General features: G+C 42.9%; 1 protein-coding gene across 1 annotated transcript in view; it reads left to right on the top strand.

Moving 5' to 3' along the window:
• Positions 1 to 1,287: 1,287 nt before the first annotated feature.
• Positions 1,288 to 19,290, top strand: part of frrs1b (ferric-chelate reductase 1b) — a gene marked incomplete at its 5' end in the record, with an annotated part of 32,313 nt that continues 14,310 nt past the window's right edge. The window contains 6 exon segments of the mRNA XM_062992221.1: positions 1,288 to 1,483; positions 3,236 to 3,390; positions 7,558 to 7,652; positions 7,744 to 7,885; positions 13,940 to 14,122; positions 17,301 to 17,399. Coding sequence (XP_062848291.1) covers positions 1,288 to 1,483; positions 3,236 to 3,390; positions 7,558 to 7,652; positions 7,744 to 7,885; positions 13,940 to 14,122; positions 17,301 to 17,399 — 870 coding nt within the window.

The following is a 19,290-nucleotide window of genomic DNA, read 5'->3' as shown; positions in this document are numbered from 1 at the left end:
GGTTTTACTTTGGTGGATTATATAGCTAACTGTAATGACAGGGATGTTAAAACTGTTAGCTGTGACTGTTATAGGTTTGTCCTTGACAAGATCAGCAAAAAATATTTTTGGTTGAGCTCATAGCCACTGATGCGCCGCTGCTTTCACATCATCATCACATGAAAATCATTTTTTACATAGCGTATATATCATTTTTAGCATTATATATCCACTGATCAGCCATAACATTAAAACCACCTCCTTGTTTCTACACTCACTGTCCATTTTATCAGCTCCACTTACCATATAGAAGCACTTTGTAGTTCTACAATTACTGACTGTAGTCTGTTTATTTCTCTACATACCTTTTTATCCTGCTTTCACCCTGTTCTTCAATGGTCAGGACCCCCACAGGACCCCCACAGAGCAGGTATTATTTAGGTGGTGGATCATTCTCAGCACTGCAGTGACACTGACATGGTGGTGGTGTGTTAGTGTGTGTTGTGCAGGTATGAGTGGATCAGACACAGCAGCACTGCTGGAGTTTTTAAACACCTCACTGTCACTGCTGGAGTTTTTAAATACCGTGTCCACTCACTGTCCACTATTAGACACTCCTACCTAGTTGGTCCACCTTGTAGATGTAAAGTCAGAGACGATCGCTCATCTATTGCTGCTGTTTGAGTCGGTCATCTTCTAGACCTTCATCAGTGGTCACAGGACGCTGCCCACGGGGCGCTGTTGGCTGGATATTTTTGGTTGGTGGATTAATCTCAGTCCAGCAGTGACAGTGAGGTGTGTAACTCCATCATCAGTGTGTATTAAAGTATAATAATTAATGAAAAATACAATTAAATACTTCTTTTCAGAATCCACATAGTAATGTAGTGTAATAAAATCGTAGTAAAATGCAGATGAAGGTTTATTATTTTTCTTTTTGAGCTGTAAATATGTGTGTGCTTGTGTATGGTTTGCTCATGTAGCCGAATATTTGTGGACTCCTTGAACTCTGTGACAAGACAACTGCCTACTTGAACTACATAAAGTCTTATCTCTTATTTACAGGCAGCTTCACATTTAAGGACTGATTATTCAGCACTTAAAACCACTGGCCTACGTGTGCACGCTCGGTCTGGTTTATTGTAGCTGGATCTACACGTTTAAATACATTTTTAAAAGTTCAGCATTTACATGTTCATGTCCAGTCTCTGGTTTACTGTCCATGGAAGTGAAGAAGCTTTTTTGATTTCCTGTGTGTGTGTGTGTGTGTGTGTGTGTGTGTGTGTGTGTGTTTTATTATTACTCCTCTATATTTAGATCCATGTAAAGGCCTTGTTCCTGGTAATCGTGTGTGTAAAGCTGGCTGCTTGCTACCCCAACGGGAAAGTAATGGAATCATGTGAAGACATGACCCCTAGTCATCATCACTCCTCCAGCCCTAAACCCCCTCCATACAACATCACCGTGGATAAGAGCGTATTAACTTCTGGAGATCGGATTAAAGGTATCTGGGTGTCGAATTACACTTTCTATATGTACAGATTCCTGTAAAGTCCAGCACTTTTGAGGTCGTATGTCTTATAAAAACTATGATGCTTTATTTTTTTCGCGTCTACACATACGCTGGCTGTGTCTGAGGGAGGGAAGGCTGTTGCCCTGTGATGGATTGGCTCTTTGTTCAGGGATTTCCTGATTTGCGCCCAGTGTTTTCAGTGGCAACGACCCAGGATTAAGGGAAATTTATTGATGAATTTAATAAACATTAAAATATTTTGCATTACCCTGATTGCGTTATGCTTCCCCTCTACCGATACAACCGTCCACTGCTGACTGAGGAGCGTCGCAACTCTCACATGCCCCTTCCGACACGAGTTCAGTAGCCGACTTCATCTTTTCACCTGCACGAGGCGAGTTCATATGCGGATCAGCTTTGTGCACGGAGAGCCACACCCTGGTCAACGCATTATTCCTCACCTCTGTGCAGGCGCCATCAATCAGCCAGCAGAGGTCGTAGTTGCATCAGTTATAAGGAGCCCTGGTCAAGCTTTCCCACCAGCCAATTGTTGTTCACGCTGCGCCACCTGAGCGGCATTTCTAACCATTTTTTTTAAAGCAGTAACACCAGGATGATGAGGATGTTTGGTGTTATAAAACAGAAGTGTTTTACATTATTGCTCAAGATGGTACAAGTTTAATAAACTGTGCCAAAAACTGATGTGTTACACAAGACATTTCTCTCTCTTGCCAGCACTAGTAATGTTTGTAAGCACTGCTGCTACAGTGTCTTGAAACTCAGTGCCAGTTGGTTCTGGGAGTGGCGTCAAGTTTAAAAGATGTTGAGTTTCAAGGTATTTATTTCCTATAAGGATGTTTGGAAAATGTGTTAATGTGTTCCATGGTCCCGTGGAATTGTGTATATTTTAGGCTCATGTAAAATAATGAGGTTTTTTTTTACACTTATTCACTGAAAATAACACAAATATAATATAAAAACACTGAAATACAATTAAACAGTTAAAAATCGCATTTTACCTTTAATTCCTTTTGTTTTCTTTACACTTCTTAATGGTGGAGATGCTTGATCTTGGAATAACGTATTCCGTTCAGTACCAGCGCATTCACATGAGAAGCGGCTAAATAGCTTTTGCGCTGCTGTGCCGTTATTTCCTATGAAGTGTGACGGCGGTGCACAAAACTTAACGTGACTTATTGTAGTAAAACAGTGAGTGAGGAATGTGATTAGTGGAGGAACTTATGATCAGTAATAATGAAGAGAAGTTTAGTGCTCCTGTCTCCTTCTTTTACTACATTAAACCACGTTAAGCTTTATTTAGACTCTGGGAGAAGCTGATTCTGATTCTCACCATTTCTCAGAAGCTGGAGCTGTAACACAAGTTTAAAAGTGAAACAGGGAGGAGAATCCAGATAAACACAGATACACGTGGAGCTGTAACCCTGGATCTGACGCTTATTCCACACTAATGCAGATTCGGCTCATATTCACACTTTGATGATGTTTTACTGCACCGATCAAGCCGAGCGCCGAACAAAGCGGCTGTTCGTTGTTAATTTGAAAATAAATGAATATATGTTTAAAAAAAATAAACTGAACAAGTTAAGTTTAAGGGTACAAATTTCTCGACGAAGGGCGTTAAGTTCCAAAGATGTTGAGTTTAAGGGACGTTGAGTTACAAGGTACCTCTGTATTAGCATTTTGCTGATCATAATGCCATATTTGTGTTTCTTTTATTCACAGTGACCATATCCACACTCCTCTCAGATAGGACCGCGTACTTCACAGGCTTCCTCATCCAAGTCCGAGATGCTGCTAATCCTAATTCGGGACCTGTAGGGTCTTTTACTCTCCTCAGTCCTGACATCTCACAGCTTCTTTCGTGTAACCACGTAAAGGTCAGGAGGTCCACTTTGTTAAATGCTAAAATTTGCTTTGTTTTGTCTTGCTTTGGTCTGAATAAGCATTGGAAGCCTTTAGGTTGTGGATGGACAGTTCAGAAAAGTCAGTGATCAGATGCAGCTCAACTTGACCGGCTGTCATTAATTTTACATTTACATTTTCGTCATTTAGCTGATGCTTCTATCCAAAGCGACTTACAGTACTGTGACAGTATATTGTCTAAGCAATTGAGGGTTAAGGGCCTTGCTTAAGGGCCCAACAGTGACAACCTGGCAGTGTACTGTAAGTCAGTACAGTCCAGTACCTTAACCACTAGGCTACAACTGCCCTAGAGCTGCGATTTTCACTGTCAGGAGGCAGTGTAGCGGTAGCTCAGTGATTGAGGAACTAGTAATCAGATTAGTTATCAGAAGGTGCTAGTTTAAGCCCCATCACCGCAAAGTTGTCACAGTTGACGGAGTCAGCGACATGTCAAAGTTGACCTAAATTTAACTTTAGGCAAATTATATATGAAGCAATGTGGCGATTACCAATAGGAACAAATTTGTCTGATTTGTGGTAAACTGGGTGGAAAAGTACCTGATTTGTGGTGAAGCTGGTTTTTCTGTACGCCATGTAGATACTAGACTGTCAAGTATGATTTTACTGTCTGCTATCAGACAGTTAAAGTATGACAACCAAAGGTCAGCTCGAGTTTTGAGACGATGCTGCCCATGTGAACGCAGAACAATCAATGATTCGGGCGGGGAAATGAACGCAGGGTAAAGCTTCAACCCCTGTGATACGACACGGTTCAGGTGGATATATACGATATATATATATATATATATATATATATACACAGTGTATCACAAAAGTGAGTACACCCCTCACATTTCTGCAAATATTTCATTATATCTTTTCATGGGACAACACTATAGACATGAAACTTGGATATAACTTAGAGTAGTCAGTGTACAGCTTGTATAGCAGTGTAGATTTACTGTCTTCTGAAAATAACTCAACACACAGCCATTAATGTCTAAATAGCTGGCAACATAAGTGAGTACACCCCACAGTGAACATGTCCAAATTGTGCCCAAATGTGTCGTTGTCCCTCCCTGGTGTCATGTGTCAAGGTCCCAGGTGTAAATGGGGAGCAGGGCTGTTAAATTTGGTGTTTTGGGTACAATTCTCTCATACTGGCCACTGGATATTCAACATGGCACCTCATGGCAAAGAACTCTCTGAGGATGTGAGAAATAGAATTGTTGCTCTCCACAAAGATAGCCTGGGCTATAAGAAGATTGCTAACACCCTGAAACTGAGCTACAGCATGGTGGCCAAGGTCATACAGCGGTTTTCCAGGACAGGTTCCACTCGGAACAGGCTTCGCCAGGGTCAACCAAAGAAGTTGAGTCCACGTGTTCGGCGTCATATCCAGAGGTTGGCTTTAAAAAATAGACACATGAGTGCTGCCAGCATTGCTGCAGAGGTTGAAGACGTGGGACGTCAGCCTGTCAGTGCTCAGACCATACGCCGCACACTGCATCAACTCGGTCTGCATGGTCGTCATCCCAGAAGGAAGCTGACGCACAAGAAAGCCTGCAAACAGTTTGCTGAAGACAAGCAGTCCAAGAACATGGATTACTGGAATGCCCTGTGGTCTGACGAGACCAAGATCAACTTGTTTGGCTCAGATGGTGTCCAGCATGTGTGGCGGCGCCCTGGTGAGAAGTACCAAGACAACTGTATCTTGCCTACAGTCAAGCATGGTGGTGGTAGCATCATGGTCTTGGGCTGCATGAGTGTTGCTGGCACTGGGGAGCTGCAGTTCATTGAGGGAAACATGAATTCCAACATGTACTGTGACATTCTGAAACAGAGCATGATCCCCTCCCTTCGAAAACTGGGCCTCATGGCAGTTTTCCAACAGGATAACGACCCCAAACACAACCTCCAAGATGACAACTGCCTTGCTGAGGAAGCTGAAGGTAAAGGTGATGGACTAAACCCAATTGAGCACCTGTGGCACATCCTCAAGTGGAAGGTGGAGGAGTTCAAGGTGTCTAACATCCACCAGCTCCGTGATGTCATCATGGAGGAGTGGAAGAGGATTCCAGTAGCAACCTGTGCAGCTCTGGTGAATTCCATGCCCAGGAGGGTTAAGGCAGTGCTGGATAATAATGGTGGTCACACAAAATATTGACACTTTGGGCACAATTTGGACATGTTCACTGTGGGGTGTACTCACTTATGTTGCCAGCCATTTAGACATTAATGGCTGTGTGTTGAGTTATTTTCAGAAGACAGTAAATCTACACTGCTATACAAGTTGTACACTGACTACTCTAAGTTATATCCAAGTTTTATTTCTATAGTGTTGTCCCATGAAAAGATATAATAAAATATTTGCAGAAATGTGAGGGGTGTACTCACTTTTGTGATACACTGTATATATACGGTGTCTCGACCCACTTAACACCACATGCAGACCTGTAAAAGATAAACGACACGACATTTTAGCTAAATTATAACTATTACTCTGATTCGCTGAATTCTTTCCTTTTGACTGTATGTCAGCATTATGTTATTGACGTCATATTTCTTTTTAAACAGATAATAACCCAGATTGTTACCTTTATTTCATATTTTACTGTGATACACAAAGAGAAAAAAAGAATAGCACTATAAAACAGGACTGCAGAAATTACCATCAAATATAACAGTGTTGAACAGCAAAAATCATTTGATTATGATGGTAGTAGGGCTGGGCGGTATGACCAAAAATTTGTATCACTGTATTTTTTAAGATCCTGACGGTTTCACGGTTTATCACGGTATGTTTTATTTTCTGTATTACTGAGACTTTTTATATTTATGTGGCTTATTTTACTGTCATAAGTACATAGAATATAATATAATAAGTTTTAATGTCACCATGTATATAATGAAGGTTTTGATACTATAAGCTTTGCTTGGCCTCACAAAATGACAAAATATATGATGGAATCAGTACGAGTGAAACAGATAGAATAAATACAATATTTATTGTTTATTTAATATTTAAGTATTATACAATTACCCTTAACTCTCCCTTTAACAAATAAAACCACATTTGTGGTGCCCAGGTGGCGCAGCGGGATATTCCGGTAGCTGGGCACCATCTAGCGGGCATAATTGGCAGTGCCTGCAGCAGATACTAATTGGCCACCGTATCTGTGGGCGGGGACCGGACTATGTGGGGGTGGGGTGGGTCTTCATACGCTGTGTTGGGACCCTGATTGGCAGAATGCAGGGCAGAGAAGAGGAGGGCTATTCACGTGTCCGAAGAGACGTGCTCTCCTCGGATGCAATCGGGTATCTCTCGGCAGCGGAAGACAAAATTGAGTGCGCTCAATTGGGAGGAAAATGGAGAGAAAATGCATAAAAAGTCCACTGTACAACTTGACCACTGGTCTGTTGTAGAAAAGGACGACTTTATATATCTCCACTTCCAGTTCACTTATAACGTTGGTTTAGTGACTGACCTGAAGTATTTTTATCCTGTAAGACAAACCTGGAATCCAGTGTTTAATTACTGCTCTGAAAGCTTCTTTCTCAACTGATTATAGAGGAATATTATATGATCTGCTACCTACTCTGGCTTAACTGGTCAGTAGAATAACCACATTAAGGTTTAGTGTGAAATTAGGGCTGGCCGGTATGACTGTACATTCGGTATACCGGCTTTGATTGCTCATACGATATGGATTTTTCATATACCGCCATACCGTACCATAGTTAATACAACAGCTGTAAGCTTTAATAGGACACAAATCATATGATATTGTTCGCTGCTAAAAGCGCTATGGAGCACCGTGCAGATTAGATACAGCTCATGTGTTCATAAGGTAGCGTTACCATGTTAACAGATGAGAGAGGTTTTCCCGATATCGTGGAAACAAACAGATGGAGGATGAAGAGAGGGAAAACAAATATGCACTGGAAGAACCTGCCAAAGACGTGAGGCGTGTCGGAAGATTAGAACAGACTAAAACACTTTATACTGCACGGGTCTGTCGAGCCACGGCTGTTACAAACGAGGAAATTACGAACGTACACATGACTTAAGTAAAGGAATGAAGACATAAGAGAAGAGAACATTTCCCTTAACATGACCAGTTTCTGTTTTCTTTCTTAAGGCATCTGCTGTGAGTCACACCAGTAAAGTTCATAAGAAAGAAGTTCAGGTTATTTGGAACGCGCCACAGGACCCTCTGCCCAGTGTCCAGTTTCTGTGAGTGTCCATGTACCATTATTTTTTTCAAATAATTCCTGTAGTCTTAAGACAAAAGCTGATATTTGTGTGTGTGCTGTGTACATTTCAGAGTGACTGTGGTTCAGGAATATGAATTATTTTGGGTGAAGGTTCCAGGTCCCGTCTTGTCTCAGAATGGCGTGTCTCCACCTCCATCGATACCTACTTCTGCAGCTCAGACGACTACGGCTTCGGCGCGTCTGACCCGCCCTGTAAGTCCTGCCTAACGGAAGCCGCATGCTTGATCTTAAAAATCATGTCCATACTGATCATTAGTGTTAATTATTATTGTTGAAACTGTGATTTTAATGATGTTTGACAGTGGTGCAGTGTGTGTGTTTGTGCAAGTTGGCACAAGCTTCGCCTTCAGCACTGAAATTAAAGTTATTAGGGCTGCAGTAACACAAACAAAGATAATGCGTGTTTGAGAACGGCCAATTAAATCGCCTTAAGCCGACGTATTAACTAACCACAGCGGTCTATTACACATAGTAGGTGTACAACCAGCACCACACCCTAAGTGTGACATGCTGTCTTCTTTTTAGCTTCGTACCTACTGGGTCCAAACGCTTTTCCAAAAAGGGCCGGGCAGCCTGTATGGACAACGATTGGCTCGTCCAAGAGTGGGAATACCTCTGGTGGCTGTTCGGTGGCACCTGCACAGACATGTGGGGAAAGTAATGGAGATTGGTGTGTGATATAAGGGGGGGGGTGTGTGTTAGATTTTCTCGGTCAGGAATGAAGGTCTGCAGAGGTATTCTGAGGTATTCAAGTAATTATAGCACAATAGTGCAACAATACACATCAATCATAAAGATGTACATGGTGTTACTTACAGCACGTATTAACCTTTAAGGAATAATCTATATAAGGAAAGCATTCTCCCCTGGAGTTGTAGTTTACAGTAGCCAGTGGTCAGGACCACCACAGAGCAGGTATTATTTAGGTGGTGGATCATTCTCAGCACTGCAGTGACACTGACATGGTGGTGGTGTGTTAGTGAGTGTTGTGCTGGTATGAGTGGATCAGACACAGCAGTGCTGCTGGAGTTCGTCTCTGACTTTACATCTACAAGGTGGACCGACTAGGTAGGAGTGTCTAATAAAATGGACGGTGAGTGGACACGGTGTTTAAAAACTCCAGCAGCGCTGCTGTGTCTGATCCACTCATACCAGCACAACACACACTAACACACCACCACCATGTCAGTGTCACTGCAGTGCTGAGAATGATCCACCACCCAAAAAATCACAGTGAGGTAGCTGTAGGGTATTGCACATGCCCCGAGTAGCATAGATATTGCACTGAATATATTGCACACTTTAGAAACAATAGTGCAGTCATAGTAAATATAAATATGGACAGAGTAGCGTGGAACAGTGTGCTGTGTTTTATGTGTTTGTTCAGTTCTGAGTGAAAACGAGTGCTTAAATATATCAGAAAACTCTTTTGGGTGTGTCTCAAATTGCATTCTGTTATTAAATAGGTAGCTTTTTTACACGTGTCAGTTGTTCCCTGCAGTCATGTTTCTTTAAGCATTTTCCTTCCAATATAGTCGTATATTCTACTGCTACAGACTTTAACTATTGATTTAGGAGGGCCGCAACCATCACACACCCCTCTAACACGTGCAGTAGCCGACCGCTTCTTTTAACTTTGCATGATTGCATCCTGATAGAACGCCCCAAATACACCAAGGAAGGACAACAAGTACACATTCCTGGAGCCTTAAAATAATTTTTTACACAAGACAACACAAGAACAGTTTTAACCCACCTCACAGCTCTAAAAATAAAAATGAAACTAGGTTGCTCAGGTGGCGCAGCGGTAAAACACTCTAGCACACCAGAGCTGGGATTTTGAATACATTGGTTCGAAACTTTGCTCTGCCATTCGGCTGGGCGGCTGCATGAACAACGTTTGGCTGTTGTTCATACAGGGTGGGAGCCGGATAGGGACTCTCTCATAACTGATGGCTGGTTGATGGTGCTGCCCAGGAACTATGCTGTTCAGGGTGTGGCTCTCTGTGCACAAGGCTGATCCGCACATGAACTCGCCTTGTGCAGGTGAAGAGACGCAGTCAGCTACTGCGCACGTGTCGGAGGGGGCGTGTGTCAGTCTCGCTTTCCTCAGTGGGGGCGGGGGTCAGCACCAGTAGACAGAAAGCGTAACGCAAGTGGGTAAAAATTGGACGTGCTAAAAATCGGAAGAAGAAGGGAGAAAATATATTAAAAATAAGATAAAATAAAAAGATAAAATAAGCAGACAGAAACAAAATAAATATCTTCCATAAAATGACACATATGTGTCAAACATGCCATTAAAATCCAAATTAATAACTAAAATTCATGTTATTCTTCAACCGGCCAGCACTCACAAGCTCAAAATGTCAGCACTGGTGGGCTGGCGTGCTTTACCTCTGCGCCACCCCAGGAGCTACAAATGAAGTAGCAAGCTCAAACGTGAACAGGGAGCTTCTACTTGTTATATAAGTCAAATTAGTGCAGCCGCAATTATGGTGTTAGTATTCTAGCACCCTGATTAGAATTTGGGATGCGGTCCAGATAGTGAATGTTCAAGCCTGGATAGACAGGAGAAATGCGACTTCTGCAATTTGATGAGTAATTTAACCCAAAACCTTTCTATATAATTACTACCTTCCGTCCAGAATCATAATGTGCTAAAAATATATATAAAATAATAATATGACTCAGAATCATGCCTCAGAGCACTAGTCATACACACCAGACCACCCATCATCAGTAATACACAAAATACTATTGTGGCGAGCCGTGACAGTAAAGGTCTCGGCATACTTCATGCGGGGACGACGTTCGCCTGGCTTTGGCGACCGATGTGACATAATTGCGGAGAAAGCAGAAGGCTTCACTCGCCTTGTCGCGCACATGGAAGCTGGGTGAACTCCGCAGACGATGACACTCCGCGACACGCCTGTGATTGGTCGATATGGAAACAAACATGGACGATTTTGATGAGCGTCTCAACTGTGATCAATCGCTACTTCCATATTGAACAGTACGCATGAGCAGGTAGTTTGTCCGAATACGTTGGGTGTGTTCGAAAACCTAGTGAGCTGCCTTGCTGTCTTACTGCCTACATAGGCAGCTGCCTCAGTAGAGAGGATTCTAATAAGTCATCGACTCATAAGACAGGTTATTCGAACGCACTACTTAGACAGCGATTCCATCTTAGTTCGCATCTTGCCATTCAAACCAATGGGATGGGGAGGCACAGCGCGCTAGCATGTCAACCAACATCTCCCTTCGTGTACCGAAAACGGTCACATTTGCTTACGAGCCCCAATTTGCAAATAAAAACACTTGTGCAAGTTAAAAATCAATAATCATTTATTTACGCTAGAAAATAACTTGTTCGTTTCTCCGCACCGTCAGCCATGTTTTTAATTTTTCTGTGAGAGAAGAGCTGCCGCACTGAATGCTGGGATTGATCACTAAGGACGCTTCCGATGCTCCCTCGTTCTTGAGTCAAAATAACATTGAAATGTTAAGATGCCTAACTAGACAGCTTATTAAGGCATCTAGGATTTCGAACAGCCTCCTTCTCGGGAGGGCGCGTAGGATGACGTAAAATGCGTCTGTGTAGAGAGATCACTAGCTTTTTGAACACACCCGTAGTATTTATTTATTTATTTTTATTTTGCATTTTCTCCCCTTTTTCTCCCCTTTTAGCACGTCCAATTATTCAATTTGCATCGTGCTTCCTCTCTGTCTATGCCGATCCCTGCCCTGACCGAGGAGCTCGAAGCTAACCCACATCCCCTCCGAAACATGAGCAGCAGCCGCCTGCATTTTTTCACCTACACATTGATGAGTGTGGCGCCACCTAGCGTTGCATGCGGAGAGACACACCCTAAGGGCACTCCTTCCTCATCTCTTGTGCAGGCGCCTCTAATCAGCCGGCAGAGGTCGTAACTGCACCATTCTGACAGAGAGAGACCCACATCCGGCCCCTTGTCCCACCCCCCAACTGAACAACTGGCCAATCGTTGTTCATGTAGCCACTCAGCCTCGAGCTGGATTCAATACCATGTATCCGGAATCCATCTCTGGTTGCAGCGTGTGTTTTTACCGCTGCGCCACCTGAGCAGCCCCACCCGTAGTATTTATTAAACAGTACATGAAAAGTACCTGGATAATCTACTGCTTTGGCAGCATTTTTGTGTATGCAAACACAGCACACTTGCTTACTGAAAGAACTTACTTCTGTACCGGCCGAGCAGTCCGCACTGCCTTTAATTTAGTACGTACTGTTTAACTATGCGATTTCGGACGCAGCTATCATTTTTCGGTAGTTATGAAACTTAGCATGATAAATATCACAGCGTGACCTGAAGCCGTGAAGCAGACGACGCGGCAGGCTAGAAGTACGCCAGCTTGTAAGCTCGCGGAGGCGCGTTCGACTCCGTGCAACGCTCACGTACTTAGTTTCGCAGGAAGTATGCGGAGGCCTTAAAGCAAGGGACTTTCCATCCTGCTTACGCCTTTGATGCAGTGCGCCCACGGTTTAAGCATTCATAAGAGTTAAAGCAGGTTTAATGGTTGAAATGGTGTGGGGAGCGTTTATGATGTGACTTATGGTGTGTTTTGTGTTCGTGTTTATGTGGAATCGGTGAGTTACCATTTTTGTTTAGTGTGTTGTGTTCCTTTACTTGTTCTGTATAGTGGGAGGGATCTGCCGTATATCAAATCTGGTCTCTTTTTCATGCCAGTGTAATCCACACAAGAGCAATCGCAAATAAAAGAGCGCCTCCTACAGTCAAAGAGCAGAAATGCTTCCTTACGTCTTGTCGACGCCACACTATTAACAAACTAACAGGCCTAATATATGACATAAGAATATAAAACTCTAGGACACATGGTGGAATAGTAAGAAAATAAAAGATGTGGATCCAGTAGCCAGAGAAAGAACCAAACCAAATATAAAACCATGAATTAAATACATAAATCAAAGATAAATGGCAAACTGAATGGAACACATTAACCACAGACTTTAAGAGATACACCCAAACGTCAACAGCAAGCCAAAGACACACCGAGGAAGACGTATTGTCTTACCAGAATAACCCAACAACACCTGATAAAAGGAGAAAATCCCATTAACCATCACCATAAAGCACAAGAGGTCTGTAATAAAGTCTGTACTGGACGTGCTGGACTTTAAAGGAGAAAAGAGAAAGAGAACAACTACTCGTACCTGGAACCATAAAAGAACTCCTAACTCGAGATAATACAAGAACAGCACTAATGTGTCTTGCAGCCATCAGAATAAAAATGAGAATATAAAGTAGACTTAAAATATTAAGAAAAGAAATTATAAACACACTGAAAACTAATGCCTAGCATGCCATGAATTGGTAAATGTCAAGTCAAATTTATTTCTATAGCGCTTTTTACAATAGACATTGTCTCAAAGCAACTTTACAGAATCCAGGACCAACAGACCAAAACCCCTGTTGAGCAAACCGAGGGCGACAGTGGCAAGGAAAAACTCCCTCAAATTACAGGAGGGACCTCCATCCTCCTTGGGTGGCCTGGAAAATAATTATAAAAATAATAATAAAGTAAACAATTGGAGTTCTGCATTATTCAGTCCAGTCTGGACTTTGTAAGGAAAGAGAACAACTACTCGTACCTGGAACCATCAAAGAAATCCTAACTCAAGCAAATACAAGAACAGCACTAATGTAACTTTAAGTCATCAGAATAAAAATGAGAATATAAAGTAGACTTCAAATATAATGATAAGAAACTATAAACAGACTGAAACATAAAGCATAATGTGCCATAGATGGCACAAATACATGGAGAATACGGAGTTGAATCTAAATAAAATAAATAAATAAATAAATAAATAACAATACCATACATCCTCAAGGGGGCAGCATGGTGGGTAGCACCTCACAGCAAGAAGGTCCTGGGTTCGATCCCCAGGTGGCGCGGTCCGGGTCCTTTCTGTGTGGAGTTTGCATGTTCTCCCCATGTCTGTGTGGGTTTCCTCAGGGGGCTCCGGTTTCCTCCCACAGTCCAAAGACGTGCAAGACGAGATACAAAATTGTTTGACGTTGAACTTGAACCTGTTCTGTCATGAATGTAAACAAAGTGTAAAACATGATGTTAAACTCCTAATAAATGCATAATAAATTAAAATACATGACTTTTATGTCTGCTAAAAGCTTTTGCTACAGTAATTTATTATATGTACTTGTTCTTGTTTTTTCTTCACAGTTCACCTCAGAAGGCTGTGGAACTGGGAAGTCCTGCCTGAGAGATCCAGCAGGCTGTAATCCGGAGACCGATGCTCTCTGTTACTTCCTGTCCTTTAGAAAAGAGGAGCAGAGTGTGGTGTTCGAGCTCAGCGGGCCAGCGGCGGGTTATGTTTCCTTCGCCTTATCCACTGATAAATGGATGGTAGTGTAACCTGTTCCTAACGTAATCTGATTTAATGTCATCTGATGCTGAAACGCGCTCTGTTAAGGGAACACACGCCAGTGTTTTCCAACCTCATCCCTGATCCACGCTTCTCTAGTGTACCAGCAGTTATAATGCGGCATACGTGCAAATCTAAACTACATAGGTTACATAACTAATGTTATGTAAATACAGGTTATAGCTAATCCTATAGCTAAATAACTAATATCTAAGAGTAGCACTAAAATCAGACAGGGTGATTGACAGAAGTAAATATATTCATATTATATATTATATATTTGCAGCATTTAGCTGACGCTTTTATCCAAAGCGACTTACAATTATGACTGAGCACAATTTGAGGGTTAAGGGCCTTGCTCAGGGGCCCAACAGTGGCAACTTGGCAGTAATGGGGCTTGAACCGGCAACCTTCTGATTACTAGTCCAGTACCTTAACCACTGAGCCCCAAGTTTGAATCTCAGCTCTGCTATCGACATACTGGGTGCCTGTATGGCTTGGGACAGTTGTGGCCTAGTGGTCAAGGTACTGGACCAGTAATCCCAAGGTTGCTGGTTCAAGCCCCACTACTGCCAGGTTGCCACTGTTGGGCCCTTGAGCAAGGCTCTTAACCCTCAATTGCTTAAACTGTATACTATAAGTCTGCTAAATGCCGTAAACTTATTATGTATGAACATTGATTGGCTTGTCTGAAGGGTGGGAATGCCGGAAGGGATTCCTCATAACTGCTGCAATTACGACCTCTGCTGGCTGTTTAAGGTTAGCTGCACAAAGACGGGGGATAATAGAGATCGCTGCGTGACTCTCCATGCACAATACAGATCTCCATATGAACATGTCTTGTGCAGGTGAAATAAAAGTGGTCAGCTACTGCACTTGTAGCAGCAGTAGAGGAAGCGAAATGTGACTAGGTAATTGGATATGACTAAGTTGGAGAGAAGTTAGGGGAAACTGCTTTGAGTATAGAAGCATGTTTGTAGTTAAACACTTTCTGTAAGGTCTTCTGGTATCCATACACACACGAACAATCCAATAATTATGATGATGTATTTTCATCTATGAAAGTAATATTCAGTTCACATTTCAAGCTTAAGTTACAAATACTTGTAGTTCTACAATTACTAACTGTAGTCCATCTGTTTCTCTACATACTTTGTTAGCCCCCTTTCATGCTGTTCTTCAATGGTCAGGACCCCCTGTGTCTGATCCACTCATACCAGCACAACACACACTAACACACCACCACCATGTCAGTGTCACTGCAGTGCTGAGAAATAATACCTGCCCTGTAGTGGTCATGAATGGGGTCCTGACCATTGAAGAACAGGGTGATAGGAGGCTAACAAAGCATGCAGAGAAACAGGTGGACTACAGTCAGTAATTGTAGAACTACAAAGTGCTTCTATATGGTAAGTGGAGCTGATAAAATGGACAGTGAGAGTAGAAACAAGGAGGTGGTTTTAATGTTATGGCTGATCAGTGTATATATACAGTGTATCACAAAAGTGAGTACACCCCTCACATTTCTGCAGATATTTAAGTATATCTTTTCATGGGACAACACTGACAAAATGACACTTTGACACAATGAAAAGTAGTCTGTGTGCAGCTTATATAACAGTGTAAATTTATTCTTGCCTCAAAATAACTCAATATACAGCCATTAATGTCTAAACCACCGGCAACAAAAGTGAGTACACCCCTTAGTGAAAGTTCCTGAAGTGTCAATATTTTGTGTGGCCACCATTATTTCCCAGAACTGCCTTAACTCTCCTGGGCATGGAGTTTACCAGAGCTTCACAGGTTGCCACTGGAATGCTTTTCCACTCCTCCATGACGACATCACGGAGCTGGCGGATATTCGAGACTTTGCGCTCCTCCACCTTCCGCTTGAGGATGCCCCAAAGATGTTCTATTGGGTTTAGGTCTGGAGACATGCTTGGCCAGTCCATCACCTTTACCCTCAGCCTCTTCAATAAAGCAGTGGTCGTCTTAGAGGTGTGTTTGGGGTCATTATCGTGCTGGAACACTGCCCTGCGACCCAGTTTCCGGAGGGAGGGGATCATGCTCTGCTTCAGTATTTCACAGTACATATTGGAGTTCATGTGTCCCTCAATGAAATGTAACTCCCCAACACCTGCTGCACTCATGCAGCCCCAGACCATGGCATTCCCACCACCATGCTTGACTGTAGGCATGACACACTTATCTTTGTACTCCTCACCTGATTGCCGCCACACATGCTTGAGACCATCTGAACAAAACAAATTAATCTTGGTCTCATCAGACCATAGGACATGGTTCCAGTAATCCATGTCCTTTGTTGACATGTCTTCAGCAAACTGTTTGCGGGCTTTCTTGTGTAGAGACTTCAGAAGAGGCTTCCTTCTGGGGTGACAGCCATGCAGACCAATTTGATGTAGTGTGCGGCGTATGGTCTGAGCACTGACAGGCTGACCCCCCACCTTTTCAATCTCTGCAGCAATGCTGACAGCACTCCTGCGCCTATCTTTCAAAGACAGCAGTTGGATATGACGCTGAGCACGTGCACTCAGCTTCTTTGGACGACCAACGTGAGGTCTGTTCTGAGTGGACCCTGCTCTTTTAAAACGCTGTATGATCTTGGCCACTGTGCCTCAGCTCAGTTTCAGGGTGTTGGCAATCTTCTTGTAGCCTTGGCCATCTTCATGTAGCGCAACAATTCGTCTTTTAAGATCCTCAGAGAGTTCTTTGCCATGAGGTGCCATGTTGGAACTTTCAGTGACCAGTATGAGAGAGTGTGAGAGCTGTACTACTAAATTGAACACACCTGCTCCCTATGCACACCCGAGACCTAGTAACACTAGCGAGTCACATGACATTTTGGAGGGAAAATGACAAGCAGTGCTCAATTTGGACATTTAGGGGTGTAGTCTCTTAGGGGTGTACTCACTTTTGTTGCCAGTGGTTTAGACATTAATGGCTGTATATTGAGTTATTTTGAGGGAAGAATAAATTTACACTGTTATATAAGCTGCACACAGACTACTTTTCATTGTGTCAAAGTGTCATTTTGTCAGTGTTGTCCCATGAAAAGATATACTTAAATATCTGCAGAAATGTGAGGGGTGTACTCACTTTTGTGATACACTGTATATGTATGTGTGCTTTTACTTATAGGGGAATGATGACGTCTACATGTGTATCAGTGACACCAAAGACGTTGACATCAGCGCTGCTTATGTGGAGGGCAGAACACATCCAGTAATGGCTTCTCAGGTACAATCCGTGTGTGTGTGTGTGTGTGTGTGTGTGGTGTGTGGTGTGTGGTGTGTGGTGTGTGTGTGTGTGTGTTCTTCATTCTACAGCTGGAATTTTTCAATCATCCCCCAACAAATACCAGTTTTACATAACAAGACATGAGTTTAAAATACAGCAGTGCACAAAAGATCCTAAGCCCTCTTATTGATGCCTTTTGTATGATGCAAATGTGTTGTCCCAATTGGGATGTTATAATGGTTCGGTGGGTAGCACTGTCACCTTACAGGAAGTAGGTCCTAGATTTGATATATTTAGGTAGAGTGTTCTGGGTCCTTCCTGTGTAAAGTTTGCATGTTCTCCCCGTGTCTGTTACCCCTTTTCCACCGACGCGGCACGGAGCCCGTTCCGGTTCCCGAACTTGATTTTGAACCGGTTCCGCGTGTTTCCACCGGAAGAAAGAGGTTCCAGACAGCGAACTAGCGGGCCGATCTGGCACCACAGGATACTTGGTTTTTCAGCCCGAACCGTGACGTCCGTCAGTGGTTGTGTCATGTTGTACAGCACAGCGACAGCAACAACGGCGTCAGCTGGGGTCTCGTATGGAGCTTAATGCTGCATCTTTATCTCTTAAACTTCACCTGATTACATTTCGAGCCAGTCTGCCGCTGATATTTTCAAAGCGCCTTTAAAAAGATGAACTGTGTGATGTGACGTGATAAAAGTGACCCGGACAGAACGAAACACGCTTAACGTGAAAAATAAAGCGTGAAGCTTTTTCAACTCCCCGAGCTGCATAAACACACGTGAAGTAAATCCAGCTGAACACAGATACATGTTTTATTTTAGACTGGATTTGATGGTTATTTCACACAGATGTTTGTTCGTGTTGTGGAACTTTAATGATGTTTCACCGCTCAAGTCGAGCGCTGAGCAAATCGGCTGTTTGCGCCGAGAGTCGCGGTGAAACCGAAGCGCAAAGCTCTTCTCACTTTAATGAACTAAAGAAAACAACAACTGATACAAACACGTCACGTCTTCTTATCACCGCTTGTTAGATCGATGCTTTTTACATAAAAACAAACATCTGTAACAGCAGCTCAAATGCTCGCACATAATCCACACACTCCACTATGATATTACTGCTCTTAACTTTGTTAAGTAACGCCCACCGATGATGACGCTGCTTAGTTCTCAAAAACTGGTGGAAACGCGCGTCGGTTCTCTACAGAACACCAAGGTTCAGAGAAACCTGAACAGAACCGCTTCAAGAACCAGGGTTCTTTTGGTGGAAAAGGGGTATGTGTGGGTTTTCTCCGGGTGCTCCGGTTTCCTCCAACAGTCCAAAGTCGTGCAAGTGAGGTGAACTGGAGATACACAACTGGCTGTTATCCAAAGCATCTTACAGTACTCAGTACTCTGACAGTATATTGTCTAAGCAAGTGAGGGTTAAGGGCCTTGCTCAAGGGCCCAACAGTGGCAACCTGGCATTGACGGGACTTGAACCAGTGACTTTTGGATTACTAGTCCAGTACCTTAAGCACTAGGTTACAACCGCCCCAAATGGCCCAACGGCCATGACAGTGTTACAGCAATTCAGTTAGCAATCGCTTGGTCAAAATGTCCGAGATGCTGAAAGGTAAAGCAGCTAAAAACACTACACTGTTAATTGAGTTTGGAAAACTACCGTCGCTGGATGTTCTAGGTTTACATTCAACTATTAATGTAGCTGTGCTGTGTGTTGTAGCTTCTGTTTATTTCATTTAATTTATGAGTGTCATTTTATGACTGATGTGAAATGTGGCTCTTTAATTATAATTTTTTTTATAAATCCGTGATATCTGTGATTGTTGATGGTGTGTATGGAGCCTATACTAGGTTCAAGGTGGAAAGAGAGCTAACCCATTGCAGG

The sequence above is a fragment of the Trichomycterus rosablanca genome, chromosome 3, assembly GCF_030014385.1.
Source record: "Trichomycterus rosablanca isolate fTriRos1 chromosome 3, fTriRos1.hap1, whole genome shotgun sequence".
Lineage (NCBI taxonomy): Eukaryota > Metazoa > Chordata > Actinopteri > Siluriformes > Trichomycteridae > Trichomycterus > Trichomycterus rosablanca.
Note: the sequence above shows the minus strand (reverse complement) of the source record. Positions and strands in the feature narration are given on the sequence as shown.